Below are 23,527 nucleotides of genomic sequence, written 5' to 3' on the forward strand. Positions count from 1 at the left end.
TTTCTTGTACTCTATATTAAATCTAACGACCACAGGGATTGTCATTTACAGTCTCCTTTCATTAGCTAATGCCTTAGTGCCCCATGAGCGTGCTGGATTTTCATGACCTTAAATCACAGGCTGACTTGTGTATTCTGCTGTAGCAAGCTCAGCTTCTTTGCAGAAGCTAACATCTGGGCAAAGATTAGCAGAAATATCGGTTTCAATTAATACATTTTTTTAGACCCAACCCAAATTAGTGCTGTACCACATAACAAGCAGAAGGTTATGCAAAACAAGAAGCAGCTCCTAAAGCAATAGAGAGACCTATTATGAGTTCTAATCACTAAAGAAAACATCTTTTGTAAGGGTTTAAATGTAACTCTCTTGCTTTTCAAATCTTCTGATGAGCTAGCTATTACTAATGTCGAAAGGTGATGCCTGTCAGCCAAGAACTACATTAGAGTCCATAATTGAATTTCAAGAGTTGTCAAGAGCAGGCTAATAAAATAACTGCTACTAGAAGTGATGTATGAAAAAAAAGGAAGTTCTGGTCTGGCAGGATGCAAAGTATGTTGTGTGGTTTCCCTATGTCATTTCAAATAATATGTTCAATTTTTCTGGGCTACATTTGTCTGACATTCTTCTCTTGTATAATAATGATTCATTATATATAATTTATTCAAGGACTGTAACTCACCTCTACGTGCCTATAAATATTACTGCAGCTAGACATTTGCATTGTAAAACAAATGCGTAACACTGGGATTTATGAAGGATCCTTTTATGTTAGTTCCTTGACAGGATAGGTTTTTTTCTGAAGTAAAACATTGACCTTAAAATCATCTTAAAAATCTAGCACAGAAAACAATTAACAGCTCTTCCTTCCCTGTGTTGTTTAGGTAATTTGACAATTTTAGGGAGGGTTGGGGGGCAAAATATTCCTTGACCATTCAAAATAGATACAGCTATACTGTTGTTATATCAGTATTACTGGGAATGTTCCCATGGTTATGATGGTAATATATAATATCTACCCTCCTGCCGCTTTGCAAAAGCGTGAGTCATTTCTGAGTGGAGCTTTTAGAGGTGGTGGAAGGCAGACAGATGACATTGCTATGAGGAACAGTGAAAGAAAAACATAGTCCCAGCTGGAACAAAGGCTGCACATTGTGTCACTGCACCACGTGGTGTTAATGAAAGGGTGTGGGATGCTGGCATACTTTATTGCCCCTGGTAAATTGGTATGTGGATATGTAGCAATTCTTCTAAAAACGGGAGAAATCCAATGCAAGATGACAACATTCATCGAGGGCACACCAAGTCATGAGAAGCTGGTACCATACTGATGTCCTGACCTGTCTTGCTGCCACCTTCACCAGGCAGAGTTGTTCAGTCTAGAAAAGAGACTGAAAGGAATATTCTTTGTTCTCTTTCTGTGGTGATGAGAGTTAGAAGTAACGAGCTTAAGTTGCAGGAAGGAACAGTTACGTCAAACAGTAGGAAAACATTTTTAATAGGATGGCAAAGAACTGTAATGGCACACCCAGGGAGGCTATGACATCTCCAGTGCTGCTCTCCAGCCAGACAAACTTTTAAGGACAGGTTAGAAAAATGACTATGAGAGATAACACAGGCATAACTACTGCCACTACAAGAATAATTCAGTGCCCATGCTCAGGTAGCTCTCCAGCCTTGGAGAGCTGGAGAGCGTTCAGCCACCATGTCCTGCCCTGGCATCTGCCTATTCTTCCAGTTGTAGCCTCACATCAATAACACCTTGTCCTGGCCAGTAAGAACTGCCACTGGCAGGACACGGGCCAGATGTTTCTGCTTAGGGCAGGATGGTGGACAAACTGGTCTTCCCAGGCCACAGCCAGCTCTGTTCTTCTATGATTTCTCTAATTTACTTCAGGAAATCTTAATCCTTTTCCTTTGCTGATCCCCCACTAAGGGTGAAGATCTGCATTGAGTCTAATGATCATTAAATCCATGGCCCTCAATATAGTAGTTTTAGCAGTATTCAGGCCATGTGGTGGGCTGTAGGCCAAAAATACAGAAATGCAAGCAGTCTCCCTGAACAGTGCTGAATAAAGTGGGGATCAAGATTCCTCAACCCTCAGTTAAATATGCAGTGGTTGTTCACGACACCAGGTAGTGCAACAGGAAGGCTGTCCTGAATTAATTTCTCCTGCCTGCTATTCTCTGCCTGCTCTCTGGCAAGTCATTTATTTTCTCTTGTTCCCTTTTTGCAGCATGGGTTAAACAAGCTTCCTAAATGCACCAGGACACTGTGAGAACAGACAGGATCAGGTACTACCTTTGCCCATATATAGTGTTACCTTTAACTGCTCTGAAAGGAAATATGAGCGCAGCTACATTCTTGGTTTCACACTTCTTTACACAGGGTTTTAGCTGAGCCTGCACTTTAACACCATGTAACGCTCCTCATGTCTTAAATGGAATCCATCCTTTAACTCCGATTTGCTGCTGCTGTACAACCTAGAGAACAACAATAACACCTGCAGGTTAGCAAAATGTTTTATTATACTGAAACATACTGTACATAGACGAGAGCCCATCAAACCAAAATACCTTTATTATATTTTCCATTGGCTTAAAAAGGAAATACTAATAGAGATAATTTCATTATTAAAAATATATATATAACGCTTTCTATTTATTTGTTCTATATTAGGAAGGCAAATTTGGGGATAGTGATATGGCTTAAACATATTAATATTTTCCCTCTGAGGAGCTTGTCTTCACACACACGGAATGAGTTCAGGAATCTCTTTCTACATGACAGCAGGTTATCAACCCACATTAGATGTAAATTCAGCATGTTCAACCAGAGTGCCTGAGCTAGGGAAGAAGAGGGGTAGTCTGGGATGCCTGTTCTACCATGTTTTTCTTTTCCTGCATATTAAAATTTCTCCAGTATATTTTCTTCCTATTTTTTCCTCTGGATAATCCCAAGTTTGTCCTCCCTTGTTTTAACCACTGCTATAGTAATGAACAGACCAGTTTTATCAAAAAACTCATTTTAGCTTAGTGGAATTAATCACCATGGCTTCTTCTTTAAGTTCTGGGAGAAGGGAAGGAGAAAGAGAGAGTGACTCCAGAGAGCAATTCAGAGTTCCTCCATTAGGACACCTGCACTGAATCACCTTCCGGAGAAATCTCTTTCTCTCCACTAACTACAGTGGAAGCCCAGGAAGACTTGGCTGGAAAAAATTAGCCCTTGTGAATCTTGAGTAGGTTCACAACAGTCCTACAGCATCCGAACCTCCTACACACTGCAACCTCCGCATATGTCTGGAGCTGCACTCTTAGCCATCTTCAGTCATTTGCTATTCTCCCCAGGGGCCAGAGATGCATAGCGTCTAGTGTTTGCAGTCCTACAAGTTCTCTTACAAGCTGGCATTTGCGCAACAACAAAGGCAGCAGATTGTCAGGCTTAGCTGGGATTTCAGTGTTTCTCTGAACTACAGAGGAACTGTTACCTATACTTAACAGTTCCTGGTTATAAATTACTGAAATACCAGTCAGGGAGGAAAGGGCTGCTACAAAAATGCACAGGATAAAAGGAAAATTACCTTTCCAGTGAGCTGAAACACTGTCTAAAATGCAGGAACAGCAACCTGTCCTGCCTCAGACCATTTGTTGGAAACTATTTAAAGTTGTTGTGTGCAATACGCTTACCATTTTCAATCAGGACTAAACTGGCTGAAACTGTACTATGTTGATACTAAAATAGTAGTAGACAATCTGTAGTGCTATGTCCTTGTCCACATTCCCTGTAAAACCCTGAAAATCTAAGGCAACATTATACCACAACTGCACTGTTTTGAAAACATCGTGTCAAGCCTCTGCTAGTCAAACTTGCTGCTCTCTATATGACGGTACACAAATGAGCACTGTGATAGTAAAGAGATCTGGTCAATTCTTGCTACTGTCACTTGAGCTTACTGGGAGTTTAGGCCAAGAAGGCATCATTAAATTTTAAAAATATGTATGTTCAAAAAAGACTTGTATCTTGGTTGTTGATAGATTCATTTTCCTGGATATACTGGAGAATGTCCAGTTCATTCATTGTCTGAATCCTGTTTTCCTTTGGCTTTGCCAGTAGAGATGAATTAGTGCTCCTGGGGGCAACTGCTGGCTTCTGAGGCAATGGTGGTTTTGATGGTACCTTAGGTTTCGGTTTGGAGGTTACTTTCAAGAGTTTCTCTAAATCATCTTCAACTCTGGAATGAGAAGAAAACATCAGTAACATCTTGAGAATTTCTGAACCGCTTTTTGTTCTGTAAGAAAATGCATTCTTGCAAAATAAAACTTTCTCCAGGAAAGGATCAACTTTGATGAATTTCTCTGTTAGGAAGAGCTTTCCATAAAAGTTTCAATGTTACCAAAGTAAGAACTGTCTTTTTATAATGAGATTTTTCAGTTCACCATGCAAGTTAATTAATTTTACAGCATGTTTTCAAATGCCTAAATTAAAAGCAATTTGCAATTATCAAAATAAAAAGAACTTGATTTTTGTTTGGGGAAAAAAAATGCTTTTGATCTGTGTCAGGATGGTTTGCTTCCTCAAGAGCTCAGAAATTTTCATGGGATAGTAAAATTTTTCACATTCAGCTCTGCTTCCTCTTCATCCCCATCCCCAAGACTGAGATTGAGCATCTCCCATGCTCAATCATGAGAAACTGGAAAATCTAATGGCTTTAAAAATACTATATTCACATTTTCTTCCAAGAAACTGAAGGAGTTTTGCAATCTGTGAACATACACAACAACTATTTTTTGGTGACTATTTCACTAGGAGATAGACCTATTTCCTAGTGAAATACCTCAAAACACCTCAAACAGTTAAGTATGTTTTCTACCTGGATTGTTTGACCTTATCAAAAGACACAGCATGTTGTGTGTGCCCAACTCTGTACCCATCAAAGCTGTTAAAAGATTCTGAAAAAGCCCTTTTAACAGATAGTCCAAGAGGTAGCTGCCTTTGAAAAATGAATATGTGAAGGAAATGGAAAGAAGGCTGTGACACATCACATCGCCAAAAGATATAGCAGAGGTGGCAAAGTAAAAGTTAGCATAGCTAGAGACGTCTTTACAGGCCACAGTAATTTCTGCTCTGAATCAAAATAGCCTCTTGTTTTGGTCCTCTGAGCACAATGGTCAAACAAAATACCATAAGGAGTAAACACAGTTGTTAATTTCCCAAAGTCTTGATTGATAAAGAATTGTTAAGCAGTCAAAACCCAACCAGCAATCCATGCAGATCATCAGCTGTAATGACCAGCTTCAAAAGTGAAGCGCCTGATAAAATGCATACCTCAAATATGCTTACAAAATACATGACTTCCAAAAAGGCTCCACCCCTAACTGTAGCATACAAAATCAAGAAAGCTAAAGCATAAGAACTGCAAGCAAAAACTTTTACATGGGGGACCAGGAACCAAAGATCAAGAGGAACAGCAGGTTTGTAATATGTAGGTATCTCCTTGCCAAACCCCAGCTCTAGTGTGATACACTTACTCTACGACAGTAGCGTCTTAGGCAGTGAAATGATTTAGCTGTTTAATTGTTGCAAGCACTGATATAAGAACTGTTTTTACCAAACTTCCATATCAATTAAATCAGCCCATTAGGCTGTAACAGTGCCAGCAGTAAAACTCCCTCTGCCTCAGCGAAAGAGTAGCCTGACAGGGAAGCTACAAATGAACTAGGGGACAAAATTAAGGTGCAGGAGTTATTCTAAAGGGACTGGAATTTTCTTCAGTGCTAAAATTCCCTTCAAATAGTTTTACTTAGTTCACTCTTAGAGGACTTGTGAGCGTAAGAAAGTCTGGTCAAGTGATTCTTAAACAAGAAAGAAGTTGGGAGCACATGTGCAGCCCATCCTCTCCCTCTGTCTCTGCTAGAGCACCACGTCAAGAGGTGGCACAGTCCCTCCATCCAGGAGGGTGGGCTGGATGCTCTCTGTTGGTCACAGCACCTATAACCAGCTCGTGGCAAGTGGCAAGGAGCAAATGGAGACATGACTAACGGAACAGACAATAGCTGTTTCTCTCTGGGAGGATTCTCTGAAGCTCCTCATTTGAACCTCTGGTGACTGGAAGGGGTTTGTTGGAGCAGCTCTCCAGCAGCTCCACTCACTGGAACAGGATACCATACAGGGAGTCTAATGAAGGTGCCTTTTTAGTCTGTTCTTCTACAAGCCCCATAGGTAGGCAGTCCCCGGAGCATGAATGAGTCTCACCTCATTTCATGTCAGGCATTTTTTGGTCCTTCCACTCACTTGCCTTTTGTAATTTATATCTTCCTCACTGCCAGGCAATGAGGCCATCTTGGGGAGGGGGAGGTCATCCAGACCCCTGCAAAGCCACTGGGATAACTTCTGTTGACTAAATGGGACTGTGATTTCTCCCTTTCTCTCTTTGTTCACCGGTAGCCTTAGGAGAGATACTGTAAATGCCTCTACCACACAGCAGAACAATTGGTGGGGCCTTCTGCACACGGTTAAAATAAAGTAGGCAGTTAAAGCAAAGCTGAGCTTTTCCATAATTTGGGAAGCGACTTACTCAGGTAACTGGCCAGGACCATGGGGAACATGATCAACAGAAGAGTCAATGTATCTGAGACACTTTATTGCTCCATCCCTCGTGCACATTGTTTGAATGTTAAAACCACAGGTACTTAAAGAGCTTCAGCACCCTCAGCTAAGGATCCCACTATTATTAAGAAAAAATGCGTAATTTCAAGGGTTTCTTTTTTACGTTTGCCCTTATTAAAAGCTGTGAGGAACTTAGGACTGCACTGTCCAGGTTGAAAAAAACTACACTCACCATGAATTGGCCATAAAGTGAACAAGGATTAGCCTGAATTTTCTGCCATATAGATGGTCGGAACACTTTAAGATAAAACCATTCTTGAAGTCAGATCTTTTTGTGACTCCCAAAGGGAATCTAAAAAGGATCAGTTTTAACCAAGGCTAATCTTCTAAAATCAACTGCCTGAACACTAATATCTAAAATTACGAAATACCTAAACAGACCAACTGATGGACAGAGCTGGGCCACTGTCTCAGACCTCTGCACCTTGAACTCTACCTTGTGGACTTTGTGTTCCAGCAGGCAGCTCCTGCTGTTACCTCAAATTTCATGCCCCAAGTAATTCCAGAGATTATATTCTCTTTTATTTAGATAATAAGATTTCTGATGTCTCTTAGTTTCCCTGTGGGTGACATATCCCACCTAACTCACAAAACACCTTGTCAGTGTATTCCTTCCTTCTGAATTCCTCATCTACATAGAAGAAATTAATTTAATTTAAGCCCATGCATTTTTGTTTGCTGCAAACTCTGATATCCAAGAGATAGCACACCTGTGATCACATTGCCAAAACATGTTCTTGTTCTCTTTGCTGTGTAATAAACAAAACATGTTAGGGCTGGTATTTCTGAAGCCTAGCTTTCTTTAGCTGATCTGATGCCTTCCTCCTTGGCATAAACAAATACTGAATGAATCAGTGTCCATGTCATAAAGTTTTGGTCATAAATAACACAAACCATAATAACCAGATGAACAATACATACATATACATACAGATCATACAGAGGAAGCATGATTTTGAACTAGGTGCACTGCCCAGCAGGGGCAGCAGTAAACACAGCTCATTAAACTGATCAGATGGTAGCTTCCTGAATTCTCTACTCCTGTGTGGATCTATATTAATATCTGTGCTAACCACAGCAATGAAACCACTCAGCACAGTCATAAAATACCCCGAAAAGATGCAGTCCAGTAGGTTGTGGGTTTTTTTTGGGGGGTGGTGGTGGGGCTTTTTTTGGTAGTGTGCTTTTAGGCCAAAAATTCTGCAGGAGATGATTTTTCAAAGTCTGGCAGCTGATCATGTAAATCTCCTTTTTTTGTCCTGGATTTTTTAAAGACCTTGGTTAGACAGAAGTCTTTTACAGAGAACACAGCAGATAATATGTGGTCTTTGTCTCAAAATCTGCTTTTCAGTGCTGCAGTGATAGACAAACTGTTTGATCCATTGCCATTTGATCATGTGAGACACAACTGTCTTTGGAAAACTAAAGAGGTAAAATGAAAATGCCTCAGGCAGAGATAGAAACAAGGACTTCTGTTTCTTGAGAAGCAAATGAATTGTTACAGTGCATAACTACCACCATATTTAACTCCAGGGCAGGAGGAGGAAGAAAGAAATCAAGCAACTATTCTGAAATAACAAGGAGATATAAAGGAAGAACCTTTCCATCCCATCCCCCATTTTTTTATAGACAATCAGGCACAGAATCCATGTAATTAATCATTCTCTAATTAGCCTCTTTCTTTTTCTGTAATGGAAAAGCAGTGCCACATTGTTTAAAATTCCTGCCATACTGTTGTGCTGATTCATGGACTCTATTGGTGGAAAATCTCTTTGTTTCCAGACACAGAAAGCAATCAAAACCCTTACTGAAGAAAGGCTGTCATAAGCCCTATGATATGACTGCTAGCATGTGGACTTCAAGAGAATAAACGAGTTCTGACTTGGAGACAGATGCAGCTGCCATCAGAACATCAACATTTTACATGCCACTTCTTTGAACTCTGTTCTGTCTATCTGGACAAGATCTTTGGGGCAGGAATGACTATGTGCGTGTATGGCATCTAGCATGATGGGGACAGTGACCTCTGCTTGCTAGGAATGCTCTAATGAGGAGAATCAGTAATGAAAGCAAGAGAAAAAGACTCCCATAATTTGCTAAAGTATCCAAAAGGATCATGCTTGAAACTAGGTTATGCAACTCACAGTAGTTCTTGCAGAACAGACTTTTATCTTTCCCTATCTTATTATCGGTGTCTTTATTTTGTCTGGTGTTAATTCCAAGTATGAGAGATACCTTAGTGAAGCCTTGGGGAGAGGTGTAATATCACATATATGACTTGGGAAAAGACTTGTGCCCAAAAATAGGCAGGAGGCTTTGAAGTATCTGTTGACCATCACTTCTGCTATGGCCAGTAGAGACAGTGTGATGTCTAACAAGGCCCGTGGAAATTGTACAGGCTGGAGTTAACCACAGGAGTGCAAAGCACAGGGGGCTGTGTAGGAGGTATCTCCCCTCCTGCTCCCGCTTTCCCCTGCAATCCATTACAGGTAAATTCATACTGGTACTTTAACCAGTGCCAGGAAATACGTCTGGACACTGGAACGTGAGAGTCTGTACTGTTGAAATGCTAGAAGAACCATTGGCAGAGCTTTGGTCTGGGACAGATTAGCCCTCCTCCAAAAAACTTCCAGGCACAACTCGGAGCTGGCACGGGACAGGGACCATTCCCAGCAGGCAGCTGCATACAGTCACCTTGTTCTGGAGCTGGACAGAGTCTACTAGCATGGATGCAGCCTGGTGGTGCTGTCTGGCCAAGGGCCAAAGAATAGACTCATTAGTACAGGTAAGTCCTACATGCATATGCCCACAAGAAGCCCTCTGAAGAAAACAGCTTACTGGTTAGATCCCTCACCCAGGAAATGAGACAATTCCGTTTTTACAATTTGAACCAGAGAGCTGGTTCAATTTTTCCCCAGCCTCAAGAAGTTCAAACCTCTCTCCTGCTTCTCTAGAAAGTTCCCCAATCACCTGGCAAAGGCATAGTTGGGGCAGGGGTGAGCAGGCAGCTTTTACCCCGCAGCTGAAGATGGCTGTCAAATATGCAAGTAACCTGGGGCAAGATGGTTGAAATCTGGTGACTCTCAAGCCTAGCAAAAGCATCTCTTGCTAGACTAGGAGAGACTAGGACTCTAGGTCACCTCTCCGCATTATTCTATACAACCCATATATGTTCCTAGGGGTGGGGCAAGAATTGATGTTTCCCATCTGGCAAAAACCTTTCTATTCTGTTGGCCAAGTTTACTTTGTAGCTGTTCCAGTGTTTGTAAGTAGCATTCCTATACATCACAGGAAAAATAATAAGAACAACAGAAATGTTTGAAAACCATCATGGAAAGTGCTCTTGGGCAGCAAAAAACCCCACGAAGAACTGGTATAGAAAAGAAGAACAGCTGTTTATTTGTTCACTGAAGGCTACTGCAGCCAAATCAAGGTTCTTTCCCCACAGTCAGGTCACAACAAGCAAGGGAAACTGCCCTAGAGTGGTCAGGAAATTTCTGACTCAGTTGTTGCAATCTCTTCTTCCACCTGCCCATCACCCAAAAAACTCTCTGCCCAAAGGATCCAGATTTAAACCCTCTGGAGTTTCTCAAAGCTCTTCTCCCACCCATGGTGCTGCTCTTGTATCCTTCGGACAGCAAGAAAGCTTTTCTCATCACATGGTGCTGGAGGTGGTGTCCCATATGACTGCTGGCTAGTCGGAAAATATAAGGGCTGCACTCTGAATTCAGCAGCTGCTAATGGCCTGCTGAATGAAGAACATACAAACTTTTTCTGCTGCAAGGGTGGCAACAGTTCCTTGGCAAACCTGAAGCTAACAAACCTGCTCAAGCTGTATGCACTTAATGGTGTCTGTAAATGGCCATTGTTAGGATGTGGTTTCACAAACAGCTTCAGCCTCTAACAATGCAATACTCCTCAAAGGGTCATCACTTGTATCACTGACGGCACAGCTTGCAGCTGTACAGATCAACTTGTAAAATTCATCTTCTAAGGGCACAGGCAGGATGATGCAGCTGTAGCACAAAGGTAAGAGCTGGACTGTCCCTTTCAATACCAGTAGCCTTAGATCAGCGTAATCCTCAGAAAGAATACACCAGGTCTGTCATCACAGGGCAGCAGAACTGGGATCCCACTGCTGACACTGTTCTCAGCACTGGAAAAAGACAAATCTTATGCTGACAGCTGCTTCCTTCCAGTTCAACTCCCTATTCATTATCAAAGGTGAAGTTAATTAAATCTCTCCTAAAAAGCTGCTCAGACAACTGCGATAATTATTTCAGGCTAGGATGTGTGATAATTTATGTAATTCTGTGGGCCCACAGAGCTGCTGCAGCATTCACAGAATCAATTCTAGCATTGGTTTTCCACAAAAACCTGATCTATCACACCAGGCAGGCACAATTTATATTTATGAGGCAGAAGAGGTTGACTGCAGTCCTGCTGCATGAAAACTTAATTTGCACATCTGTGGCCACTGGGTGGACGGAGATGAGAACATAAGATGGCATGAGAATCCATGATGGAAGAGTTTGCAGGATACTGATTTCTGCCGAAGTTGACTTCTGTCTCTAGCTTAAATGGAAATCAGACCTGAAGTGGAGCTTCGAGAGTGGAGGTAAATGGCTGAATGCATCCAGAAAGAATCTTTATATGGTATGATATGACCCAGGAAAATGACAGGAGAAAAGAGAAGCCTGGTCCTAAATCCATTCCCAAGGATAATTCTTTTAACAACTCGGAAAGGGTTGATCAGCTACCGTTTCATCTCACTGCAGCTGGTGACCTTGCACCTTGGAAGAGTCAAAAGCAATGGGACCCAGGACTTCTCGGAAAAGCCTGGGTTCCTCCATATCCCTGTGGTGAAGAGATAAGCCGAAAAGACTTGGTTACCTATCCCTCCCTTTCTCAAAGCACATCCCATGAAGGAAGAGTATGACGTGCTCCTTTTTTCCTGAAGGCAACATGGTGAGACTTGACCTTGCTGGTTCCTACCACAGCAATTTATCTCTTTTCCACAAGTTCTGGAAGGACATGCAAGTACAGTGCTCAACAGGCACCTCACCGATGTATTATGGCAGACCTAGTGGTACAAAAGAGTACCTGCATCTACAATGCCAGTGGTTAGAGTGAGGTAGCTCACCTAGTTTCTTCATCACCATCACTTAATATTGGTTGGTAAGCCAAGAAATTAGTAACCAGTAAAAGGCTAGTCAATGGATGGGAAGAGGGAAGACATTTGTTTGAATGGACATGGGTATTTTGCCATAAAAAGACATCTTTCATTACACTTACAAAGCAATTGGTTCTTCTCAAAGCTCAACACTTGTTAATGTAAAGTAGGTGATTCTATTTAAACTAGTAATTCTCACTTCATTTGAGCAGGTATCCACAGAGAGCACAGTCTTCAGTTTGCAATGAGAACGTTTATCATATTCTCTTCTCCCTCATGTTGTGACAAGCACAGCCCACGCACATTTTGCAGATTCATTTGTCTCCGTAACAGCCTCTTCCTCAAGAGTTACAAGTCACTGCTGGGGATTCACTGCTGTGCTGACAGCACTGTGGTGCTACCGCTGCTACAACCACTCAGGTACCATAAAGATCACAAAGGACTTGGTTGCTCCTGTGTTCTGCTCCGAACATCATCTTTTTCCCATCTCCCCTTTGGAAGAAGAAGGTTCTGCCTTAGGCAGCGCTCTCCTGTCTCTGCTCATGGTTCACTGGAAAGTACATTTTCCAGTAAGTCAGACACTTGTCGGATCTGTGACATGTGGTACCACATGTACCACATGTGAGCAGACCATGTGGTACATGCAAATGTACACTACATAAGTCAAGAGCTACCACATCTGCATCATTCAGCTAATCCATCTGTGTACAGTGAACATGTCGAGGTTTCTGCACCTACCACAGACCTGCTGGTGCATCATAGCTCAGGCTGGTCTTAGGTCTTGACAAAATATGTCCAGGCAAATTTTCTATATGGTATAACAGAGTATGTCCAACAGACCAAGACGTTTGCCAGTTTTCTTCTAGTAGCTTAGCCAGCTCTAGCCCACCAAAGGAATGGGTTGTCACAGCTCCTACTTTGATCTGAGGGCTGGAGAGAGATTTCTTCAGTCCCCTTTGGGAAGGGAGAGGGATTGTCAACATCTACAGGGCAAAGGCAAGATTTATTCCTAGGCCTCAAAATATGCTCAAGCCCCCATGCCAGAGAGATTGCAGGGTTCAGCTCATGTTGAACTCTGTAACACCAGTCTGGTGGTAAGGGAAGGTAGGAGATGATTCAAATGCTGCCTCTACATTTATGAGACCTGACAGTTCTGCTAAGGCTTTCAGCTGAACAGAAAACAAAATGCATTGTGCATAACCACCTGAGAAAGTTCAGCTACAGGACTTCAGGTGACTGCAATGAATTTACAGAGAGGCGAGGTGAAGGTTAAAAGAGCACAGGTTAAAAGAGCACTGCCACTCATCTTCCCCCCTTTAACAGCTTCTCCTTTACCTCCAATCGCCTTGCATTCAGTCCACCAGCTCTCTATGATGTGCAGATAACACTGTGAATTAGGTTTATCAGGGGGATTTCAGAGGGTGTTAGGCACCTGAACAGGTCAACAGATCCTGACCTATCTGCCTATACCTTTTGCATAGCCAGGAGTTGCCTCTGGATTCCCGTAGCAACTATTGGACCACTGGCATGATTTTCTGCTTCATTATGTGTATTCATTTCCAATTGGATCTTGATAACTTGTCAACTACTGAAAGCACTGGGACAATTCAACAATAAATGAAAACTACTGGAATTTAAAAGAAATGGAATCTTTTCCCATGGGTTTCCATAGCCATCTGGGTGTGCTGCTAACATTGATGACCCCAAACTGATCTAAAAGCATGGTCTATTGGTCTTGGAGCAGACTTCAGAGACCTTTCACTGCCACAGAGGAAGAGAAAACATATAATCCAAAGGACATTAACATGACAGATGGAGAAGCCCTCTGCAGTAGTGGATAATAATGCAAGGACTGCATTAAAACAGGCACTTCTCTTCTAGCCGTATGAACAATCTGGATCAAGCGCTGAATGCTGAGATTGCTAGCAGAGGAGAAAGCAAACACGAAAATATTGCAAGCACATAAGTGTTTACTCCCAATATACCACAGCACTAAATCAGGTCATGCCCTGCCCCATCAGCTTCTATAAACATCAGGTGGGCTGTCAGGATGTAATGAGAGATGGCACCCAACCCAATTTAACTTTTGTTTAAATTAAGTCAGGTATTACAGCTGAGATAGCTAGCACTTTTGCATGCGTAGAAAGCAATAGCTGCAAAACTACCTGCGTCAGGAGAGGTTTGAAACCACACACAGATTCTCTCTCCTGGGTTTAGTACCTGCTGTGGAAATCATACATCCTAACAGGAGCTGGCTGGCAAGAATTAGCACTGGAAGCAGGTTGGCCTCATCATTCAGATGCCAGCCTGAGATCCAGAAGTCATGAATTTGACTCTTTACTGCAGCACAGATTCCCTGGTGATGAGTCTCCGAGCACTGGCTCCTTGCTTGATCTCTTGAGGATTATCAGTGCATGCAATCTAGCCTTGTGAGAGAGATGTCAGGAATAAAACACATTATGTGACAATATGTTCCAGCGCTAGACTATCAAGGCGGCAGGTAAGTGTAAGAGCAAGTACATTATTCCCTCCTGTAACTCTGAGCTCCGGCCCTCCTTTCCACTAGATTAAAAATTAAATGCAGGGTGATAGAGATTTTAATGAGCTGTGGAGGTGTGCAGAGGATTCCTCCTGGAAGTGTGCATGGAGCTCTGTGAGCCACCAGCAGAAAATCATTCCTCTTGTGGCAAGAGTCCCTGATTTCAGCTCACTGAAGCTGAATTCGCCTTTGTTTCTGGGCTTTGTTTCTCACTTTTCAAAATGGAGGTCAGTTTTCACACCTGTGGATCACTTGCAAAAAGCGAAAGTGTCATGTTAGAAAACAAGGACTAGACGGCATGCCTTGGGCCTTCAAGACCTGTCACAGAATAATAACTTGCACCCTACCTTTCTCAAAGGGTCTTCCTAATTTCCTTTTTAATGTGTTTGATTTCCAAGCTCCATGATACATATCTTACCTTTTACTTGTAAGTACAAATATTGACTCACAGTTAGCATTCAAAGTATTTAAGCTTTGCCCTCAAATTCATCTCTTTTGAGGTCTAAATAACTCTGCAGATCACCTTCATCCTACATGACAGATTTGAGATGTGTACCTCAGCAGTTTCTCAGTGTCCTCCTCAGGACCTGTGTTCAGCACATACTCCCTGTTCTTACAGGCAGCTGGCAGCAGTAGTGAGTCACCCAGTCTTACCACCCCACCAAGGTCTGGATCTTCAAATAATTTCAGATCTAGAAAGGGGAACCAGAAAATGCTGTAGTTAAGTCATGCTACATAACGCAATACCTGCATTAACACTAGCTAGTAAATCTGGCTACCGGGCTGAAAAAAAAAGATCATGTAGGCAATTCTTTTTTTACAAGGACTTCCAATCCACAAAGTGCAGTGATACTCTGCACTCAGGACTTGGTAAATCTGCTTTCTTCTTGCACTCAAAAGTAGGTCACATTGCTCATGTTAGTGTGGCATGAGTGACTGTGGGACAGGCAACTCCCACAGACCTGTAAGATCCCAGCCCAAAATGTCAACAGTGAACAGCTACGGGAACTACAGGTCTTATTTATTTTTTCTGAATGATTCTAGATGATTCTGCCCCAGCTGAAGATTTGCCTTAACATTCCCAAGTCATTATTTAGCCTGTATACTCTGCATCACTACATTTTAAAAGCTCAGTTATACACATGCTTTAGATAAAACAATCTGTGTATATACAAATATAGAACAGATTTACTCTCTTTCATCTTCTTCCTGGGACCAATTGATGAGAAATTTTTTTCTGGGCCAAAGACTCCTTCATCTGGATCTACTTCCTCTTCAAAAATGGTTAATTTGGGCTTCTCTTCCTTGGTTGGAGGAGCAGATGCCTTCTTTGTTTTTTTAGTTCTAAAACATAAGAGACAAGAAAGTCAGCTGCAATTCTTCATTTAACAAGAAAGATTTATGGCTAGAAAGTCTCATAAGCTGAAAATAGATGGAGGCTGGGAAAGGATTAGAGAAAGGTACACAGGCATTTGTTAGTCGCTGGAAGGAACAGGATATTGAGCTGGACAGACTGTTGGTCTGACATACTCTACCTGTACTCATGTTTTGTATTCTTAAGAACTATCAAGGAACCCAATGGGAACTGGAAGAGCAGGGCTAACAATGCCGTACTGTGCAAACTACCACTCAATCACATTTGTTTTAAGCAGTTTTACTCCTCCCACACAGAAAGCTTAAAATAAGAAAGAAGAGCAGTTCCAGCAACACTGTCATAGACAGGGGGATGGAGCCAAAGGGATGGCTTGAAAAACAAAGTACAGGTTGGACCGTCGCACTGATCCCTTTGGACAGGTTTTTAAAAATCTCTTTGGCTCCATTTCCTTGTCAGTGCTTGCTACTGTTTTTAACTGCTGCATACTCCTTTCAAAAACGTGTTAGACACTCCCCTCAGCCTCCTCAGAGGAGGCATGATATGAAGACTACATCACCTTTAACTTGAAGCAAGCAGGGACTGGAAGATACTTGGTTGGACAGACTGCTATTTGCAGAATTTACAAATGTCACTCAGTACTTTCTCAAACCGAGGACAGGATTAACTTCCTCTAAATTTAGACTTCTAAAAATTTGACAGTGAGACAAAGTTAATTTTTAGGCTTCTTCTCAACTCAGTGGAAAGAGACAGACATCTCCACAGGACAATTAATCCCATCTATTTTGAACACTGATATTTGGATGCAATAAATCTCTGAAGATCTCCTCCTCTCCCCCTGGCTGGAGAAGGAAGCTAAAAACTAATTTGGATTAGAGGCCTCATTTGCACATGGCTTAAACAAGGAGAGCTGAATCCCCTTCCAAGAACAGTGAAAAGCTTGTGCCTCATGCTCTTATACCTAGGAGTCACGTTCCACTAGCTGAAGCTACAAGGCAGCTTTCACAGTAGGGCAGCTTGAGTTATGAGGCAAACCTGATGGCATAAAAAAGAAAATTTAGGGAACAAGAAAAAACCTTTGGATGAAAAGTCCAATTCAAACTAAGCCGAAAGAGAAGCATTCCTTTGGACAGCATGTCCTTCCTAAAAAATTGCTGTATTTCAGAGATCCTTACTCTTTGCACTCATGGCCTTGCAATTTCCAAGGTAGCCCCTTTGAGCGCCTCTTACAATAGAAGATCTGATTTTCCCCTTTGCAGAGAGCAGGTCGGGTTTCAGCCTAGAGCAAACCCAATTATCAGCACTTAACATGCCATAGTCATCAAAAACTAAGAACGAGGTCAAAAGATTACACATACATTCCAACTACATTAAAGAATCTTGTAAAATCCGCTTCCAGTTACAGCTGCACACAAAAGAGTGGAGCCCAGTTACTTTCAGTTACTTTCACAAGTTCATTATCACCAAAATAGAACTCATGGTTGATATTACCTTGCTACCACCACTTCGTCTCTTAGCAATGGGAAATGCTGCACTTTAAAGGCCTAAGAGCAAGCCCCATGCAGAACTTAAATACAGCCTTATTTGGAAATACACCCTATTCAATATACTAAAGGTATCAGCAGTTGTCAGCGACTGATTTGCTGAACTATTTATGATACAAACCTTCTTTTCTACAGGATTCTACACAAAATCAAATTCATTGCTTTATTAACTGTGGTAAGAAATCTATCACTCAAATGAACCTAAGTATTAAAGGAAAAAGTAAAAAATGAGAGCCATTATATTTAACAACAAAAACAGAAGAACAGTACGACGGAGTCTTTCAGAGCTGACAAATTGATTAAAAATAGAATTAGTAGACACAAATAAATCCAATCTACTGGGGAAGGAGCAACCTTTATTTGCATAACTCATGCCTTGCAAAGTATTCTTTGAGAAGTGAATGACAATATAGATGAGGATTTGCCAATCTACAGAATGCCAAAAGGTCTTTGACAAGATCCTTTGTCCATTCAGAGAGTTACAACAGCTCTCCCGATGCATAAGAGCCTGTTATGCCACAGGTACTTATATACATGAGCCAATATATTTCCAAGCAACAGGTCTCCACCCCAGTGAAGTTAACAAGGAGTTTACTAATAGTTAGCTAAAGTATTTGCAGCAGAGAGTACCAGAATGGTGGGAAATACCGAAGAAAGGGAAGGGAACCATAAAGAGTGTCATAAAAAACAGCACGTAAAACAAAATTAATTGAACTGAAAGGTCCTGGTAATAACCCTCTGTTTAGTCTAGCCATCAAACCAGCTCACTTACACTGGCTCACTTTCTGTTTTGCCAGGGGACTCCATAGGCAGTTACAGGGCACGGGGCCAAACCCACAGGGCTTGACTGCTACCAGTAGGAACATGAAGAAGTTGTTTCTCTGCCTTCAAGTTGTTTCCCCTCACTGCCCTTCTAAGGAAGCCACAGTTGGACTGCCAAGTAATCCCAGCATATCCATACAGGGACTCTGTTGAGGTCAGTCTCTAACTGGGAAACAGGATTCCCACGGTTCTGTATTTAGCTGTGCCAGCCCAGGCTGTGCACTGCTGAGCAGAGGTTAATGGATGAGAACGGGTGTGTAAGAAGTTTCGGAGCCTGTCTGAGGTTCTGGTTTCACAATCAGCTTCAGCTGGCCTGAGTGTGTGTCTGCCTGCTCACTCATCCCCTATCTATATATTCCTGCTACCTCCCCAGAAGCAGGGGACCAGGGACTTAGCTGGAACTGAGCTGATCGTGAAGCCACATGCTGGTAGGCATGCAGAGGAGAAGCTGCAAGGATAGTTAATTCAATGATCATGATGTGCCAGGGAGCAGTAAGCTGGTGCAGGGATGCAGAGGCTTTTGGGAAGATAGAAATGAAGGAACATTTAGTCTCCCAAAGTATTACTGTACTCAAGCCCTGCACTTCATTAGCACCTTCTTCATATATCACACTCAACCTTGGCATCTGACATTTTGAAACTACCTGCAACCAGCTGGCGGAAGATGACTCATGTCTCATTGCTATTTCTTTGTTGCTGAAACAAGTGAACCTTGGAACATCACTCTAGTGAATTTTAAAAATATTAACAAAAACCAAACCAGCCCTAAAGATTATGTATCCTTTGTTCAGCTGAACCTGTTTACCCAGTTGAGCTCATTGACTTCTATACACGAAGCACTGTGAGAATGACTCAAATAACACTACCGTCTTCTGCTCTGAGTCCAAAAGGAGCCAAACTGCCCATAAGTGACTGTAGATAAAGATTAGCCTCCTAACTGACATGGACCAAAACTGGATCATCAAAAATTAGGGTATATGAATCCACCTAGTCGGGCTGCTGGCACACTTGAAAATCCAGCTGAGACTCCTGGCATTCAAATGATTCTCAAATCACCCATGAAAATGTCAACAAAACCCTATATGCAGAAGACACTCACTTTCAAACCTAACCCATTTTGTGAGCGCAATTCTCATGTTTACAGAAACAATGAGGTCACTTGTTTGGCAGCCTCCATGTCTCACTGGCACATCAATAATGCAGAAAAGCATTCTGGTCAGCTGTGGAAAACAGCGACAAGGATAACTAAGACACTCCAAAGTCCGAAGATTTCCAGACCTGTATGTGTGATAGCTGTATTTTGAAATATTGGATCTCCAGACCTAACGCTTGGTGACACATAGCTTAAATCAAAGGGCATGTCTACTGTGCTCAATACAGACGGGAGTCCCTGACTGTAATTATTCAGCGTAATTATTCAGAGTATGTGTAATCTCAGCACACAGATAAAAATTTTCAGAACTTCTTATTATGAAAATACGGCCATCTCTTTTTTATACAAATAAGATTATGCTCCAGGAAAGGAATGTTACAGTAATATTAAAACAGACTTATTCAGAATATACATATTCATATTTTAGGTATCCATGGGATTTTACAAGGAAAGAGCTCACTAATATAAATGGACACCCCAACTCCCACAATCTACATTCAGGCCTGAACAAAAGAACTACTGCTAAAATAGCAGCAATATTAGCACATCTTCTTCAAAACCATTTCTGAAAAACAAAGAACCTATACACTAGTTCATGCAGAAAACAAAATGTCATCTGCCGCTTTCTTTTCATTCAACAGTGCTCATTTTCCAAAGCCGCCTGATAATAACAGACAGGACAAAAGGGGTCATTCTCATCCGCTTTGGGCAAAGGATGCTGAATAGAAATTCTAAGCCCGTCAGCTCAATACAGCCTAAGCGTTAAGCAACCGTGACAAGCGCTGGCCGCAGGGATATTTTACCACACACAGTAATCTTTTTCTTGTGGACATCACAGTAACTTACAGTGTTTTAAATGGCCCTGCATTTTCCCAAAATAAGATAATGCATAATAGATGGAATAAATCTCCTATTAGAAATCATTTGGAAGAATAGCATTCAATTGCAGGCAAAGTTTCTCCTACTGCAGCCCCCAGATTAGGCCAGCCTTGGACTATTGTTCCAGCAGAGCAACAGATGGAAAGAAAGCCTGAAGGAATAGATTTTCAAGAGTTCAGCTCTCATCTAGGGACCTGCTTTTGTAGAGAGATTTTTCTGAAGGGCTCAGCACCCAGAAGTACCTGTTCTTCCTAAAAGAAGCCAAGCTGTTTTTATAATCTGTCATTAAGCTTTCTGATTATATCCTTTTTCAATATAACTTGAAAACAGACGACAAGACCATAGATGGCCAACTTTTGTTCAGTATACAGTTCATTAGCAATAATAATAATACAGAAACATTTCCTAAAAAGTTTTCAACTAAATAACTAATAAAGCACACAGGCACTCATATGCCTGGCAAGGGAACAAGGGTTACAGAGTAGATTGCAAAGAAAGAAAATTAACATAAAGGAAATTTCTTTATCATTTTCCTTTGATTTTCTAGACTAAACCAGAATGTGAGACTTGCTGAAACAAGTTAAGGACAACAAAAGACAAGTTTCAAAATATAATCATGATGAAATTAAACCACAGCAAGGACACGGGTCCAGAACAAGTCAGGCATAATAAAGTTGCCAATAATGATGTGAAAAAGCCAAAAATACTCACTACTATTTTGGGTTTCATATGCAAAGCAGCAGAATGGTACTTTCAGGGTTTCTGACAACAGTGAAATAGTTCTTATCCTAATACTCATGTTAATGATGCACATTTTCAAATACGCAATACCAGATAACACGCACTAATGTGTTTTGGAAAAAAATTGGCCAGGCATCTTTCTGCCAATAAACCCTGCCAGACGTTATTCTTTGATCTATTCCCTTTAAGGTCACTATCCAAGCTAATGGAGTTACTTTCGGGAATAGGTCCTAGCTTTATGTTTTGACCCTATAAAAATTATACTTTAAGAAAAAAATCCATTCCCTGACAATAATTAATAATTGTTACAAGTCTGTAGCTCCAAAGACAGCAAATTCTTGGGCAAGTACTGTGTTGCATGCCTGTAAAGTGATGTCTACATGCAGTATAACTCAGCAATAAAATGTCCAACAAAAATATAAATATGACAACTGTAATGAAATCAACCTGCCAACATTGCCCCTTTATGAGACATTCTTCACAAAATGTCCTGAGCAGCTTCACAATCAAAGTCAACCAAGCTGAAACAAGCAAAATGTGAAAAAAACTAGCTAGTGAGCATGTTATCTGCCGCATGCTCAACAGATTCAGGAGCAAACGCAAAAAAAGAAGGCCTCACAAATAGGGAATTGATGGTACTGAGAGTATCCAATGTTGTGGTAAGAATTCTTACAACTAGCAAGTAAAAGAGACAAATGCAAACAGCAACCATTCTGGAGAAGTGATTGGTTTCTTCAACATTGAAATGGTGAAAAAAGCCAAATACACACATGAACATACCACTGTAGCTTCTTGTTAGATGTATTTGAACAATTTCTGAAAAAGCACTGAACACATGAATAGTTGATGCCTCATTTCCAGAAGCATTCAGCACTCACACCTCTAAATCATAGAGTCACAAAATGGTTTGGGTTTGAAGGGACCTTTAAAGATCATCTAGTCCAACTCCCCTGCCATGGGCAGGGACACCTTCCACTATATCTGCCTGCTCAAGGCCCCGTCTGGCCTGACCTTGACCACTTCCAGTGATGGGGCATCCACAACTTCTCCAGGCAACCTCTTCCAGTGTCTCACCACCCTTATCGTAAAAAATTTCTTCCTTATGTCCAATTTAAACATACTCTCTTTCCGTTTAAAACTCTTGCCCCTTGTCCTGTCTCTACAGGTCTTGGTAAAGTCAAATCAGCAGGACCTGCAACTGCTTGGTGCCTCCTCCCAAGGACAGGCAGACTGACTGTTCCACATCTACTTTGCAAAGGTTTAATTTTGTGTAACCTAATCTTTACCTCCTCGCAAACAGAATACCATCATATCCAGCAGCATCTCCTGCCACCTACGTTTGACAGCCTCCTGGCCTCACATTGTGCTCCTCCGGAGGAGACCATTTCCCCTGCACTGCTGCCTCACGTGAATTCCCTCCTCACCACATCCAAAAGCAGAGCGGGTACAAGAACACAGACTGCAGGCACAACTCTAGTTTTTAACTGCCTGTGAACACAAAAGCCTCAAACAGATAACATAACAAGAGAGGATGTTTCCATCAAAAAACCTCTGGCCTCTCTAATCCCAGAGGCTCCGTGTAAAACTCTGTCTGAAAGGTGCCCTTCGTTTTTTCGCGTGGTACCTGCACAGTCCCACCCCCAACCTATGGAAAACCTCTAGCAAACTACCAGTGATGTTCCAGTCTAAAATTTTGCCTGACATACCTGTCACACCACATCTAGAGAGCTTATGAAAAGCCAGAGAAGGGCCGGTTACCAAGGCAGTGAGCAGATTCCAGGAGTAGCCAAGCAGGATTTGCACTCAGAAGCAGACTGCTTCAAAAGCGCAGGGTCTCGACTGCTCCATGATACGGCCAAGGAGGGAAGTTGGGGCTGAGCCTGGTTCCCCACTGTCTTCCTTCCCCCACATCTTGCTGTTCACAGAGGTCACTTTTTTTCTCTTGGCTGCGCCATGGGTAAAACAAACCTCTCACCGTAACTCAGAGATGGCTCCACAGGAAATAAAATAGTGAAGGACACAATGAGACATTGTCAGAGCTAAATGATACCGCTGTTGCAGACACAGCCCCGTGCTCCGGCTGCTGCCTCTCCTGCTGATCACGAGATCAAAACCTCTTCCATAAAAAGAAAACGCAGCTTTTCTGCCTAGAGGTTTCTTGTGTTGGTTTTTTTTAACAGAGGTAAGATAAAATTGCTCTGGGTGAAATATTCCCTAGGCCACGGATAAACCTATTGCACAAAGCAATTCCACTTCTGATGTTGCAGACATTGCTGGAGGTCAGACTGTAGGAACAGTCACACCAGAAAGCACCAGAGACACAAAACTCTCCTTCCTAAGCAAGACACTGGTAGTGTGGTAGCACCTCTGTGATAACATATTTAAGAAGGGGGAAAAAAAAAACCTGTGGTGGAACAGCAGCCAGAGAGAGGAGTGAGAATATGTGAGAGAAGCAACTCTGCAGACACCAAGGTCAGTGAAGAAGGAGGGGGAGGAGGTGCTCCAGGCGCCAGAGCAGATTCCCCTGCAGCCCATGGTGAAGACCATGGTGAGGCAGGCTGTCCCCCTGCAGCCCATGGAGGTTAACGGTGAAGCAGATATCCACCTGCAGCCCATGGAGGACCCCATGCTGGAGCAGGT

At 42.0% G+C, this 23,527-nt stretch overlaps 1 protein-coding gene across 1 annotated transcript in view; it reads right to left on the bottom strand.

Moving 5' to 3' along the window:
- Positions 1-2,506: 2,506 nt before the first annotated feature.
- HS1BP3 (HCLS1 binding protein 3) overlaps positions 2,507-23,527 on the bottom strand; it is a 47,676-nt gene continuing 26,655 nt past the window's right edge. The window contains exons 6-8 of the mRNA XM_009280505.2: positions 15,569-15,720; positions 14,933-15,068; positions 2,507-4,229 (exon numbers count right to left, since the gene is read on the bottom strand). Of these exons, the coding sequence (XP_009278780.2) occupies positions 4,001-4,229; positions 14,933-15,068; positions 15,569-15,720 (517 nt within the window). The 3' untranslated portion in view covers positions 2,507-4,000. The remainder of the gene's footprint in view (positions 4,230-14,932; positions 15,069-15,568; positions 15,721-23,527) is intronic.

The sequence above is a fragment of the Aptenodytes forsteri genome, unplaced genomic scaffold (assembly GCF_000699145.1).
Source record: "Aptenodytes forsteri isolate BGI_AS27 unplaced genomic scaffold, ASM69914v1 Scaffold67, whole genome shotgun sequence".
NCBI lineage: Eukaryota > Metazoa > Chordata > Aves > Sphenisciformes > Spheniscidae > Aptenodytes > Aptenodytes forsteri.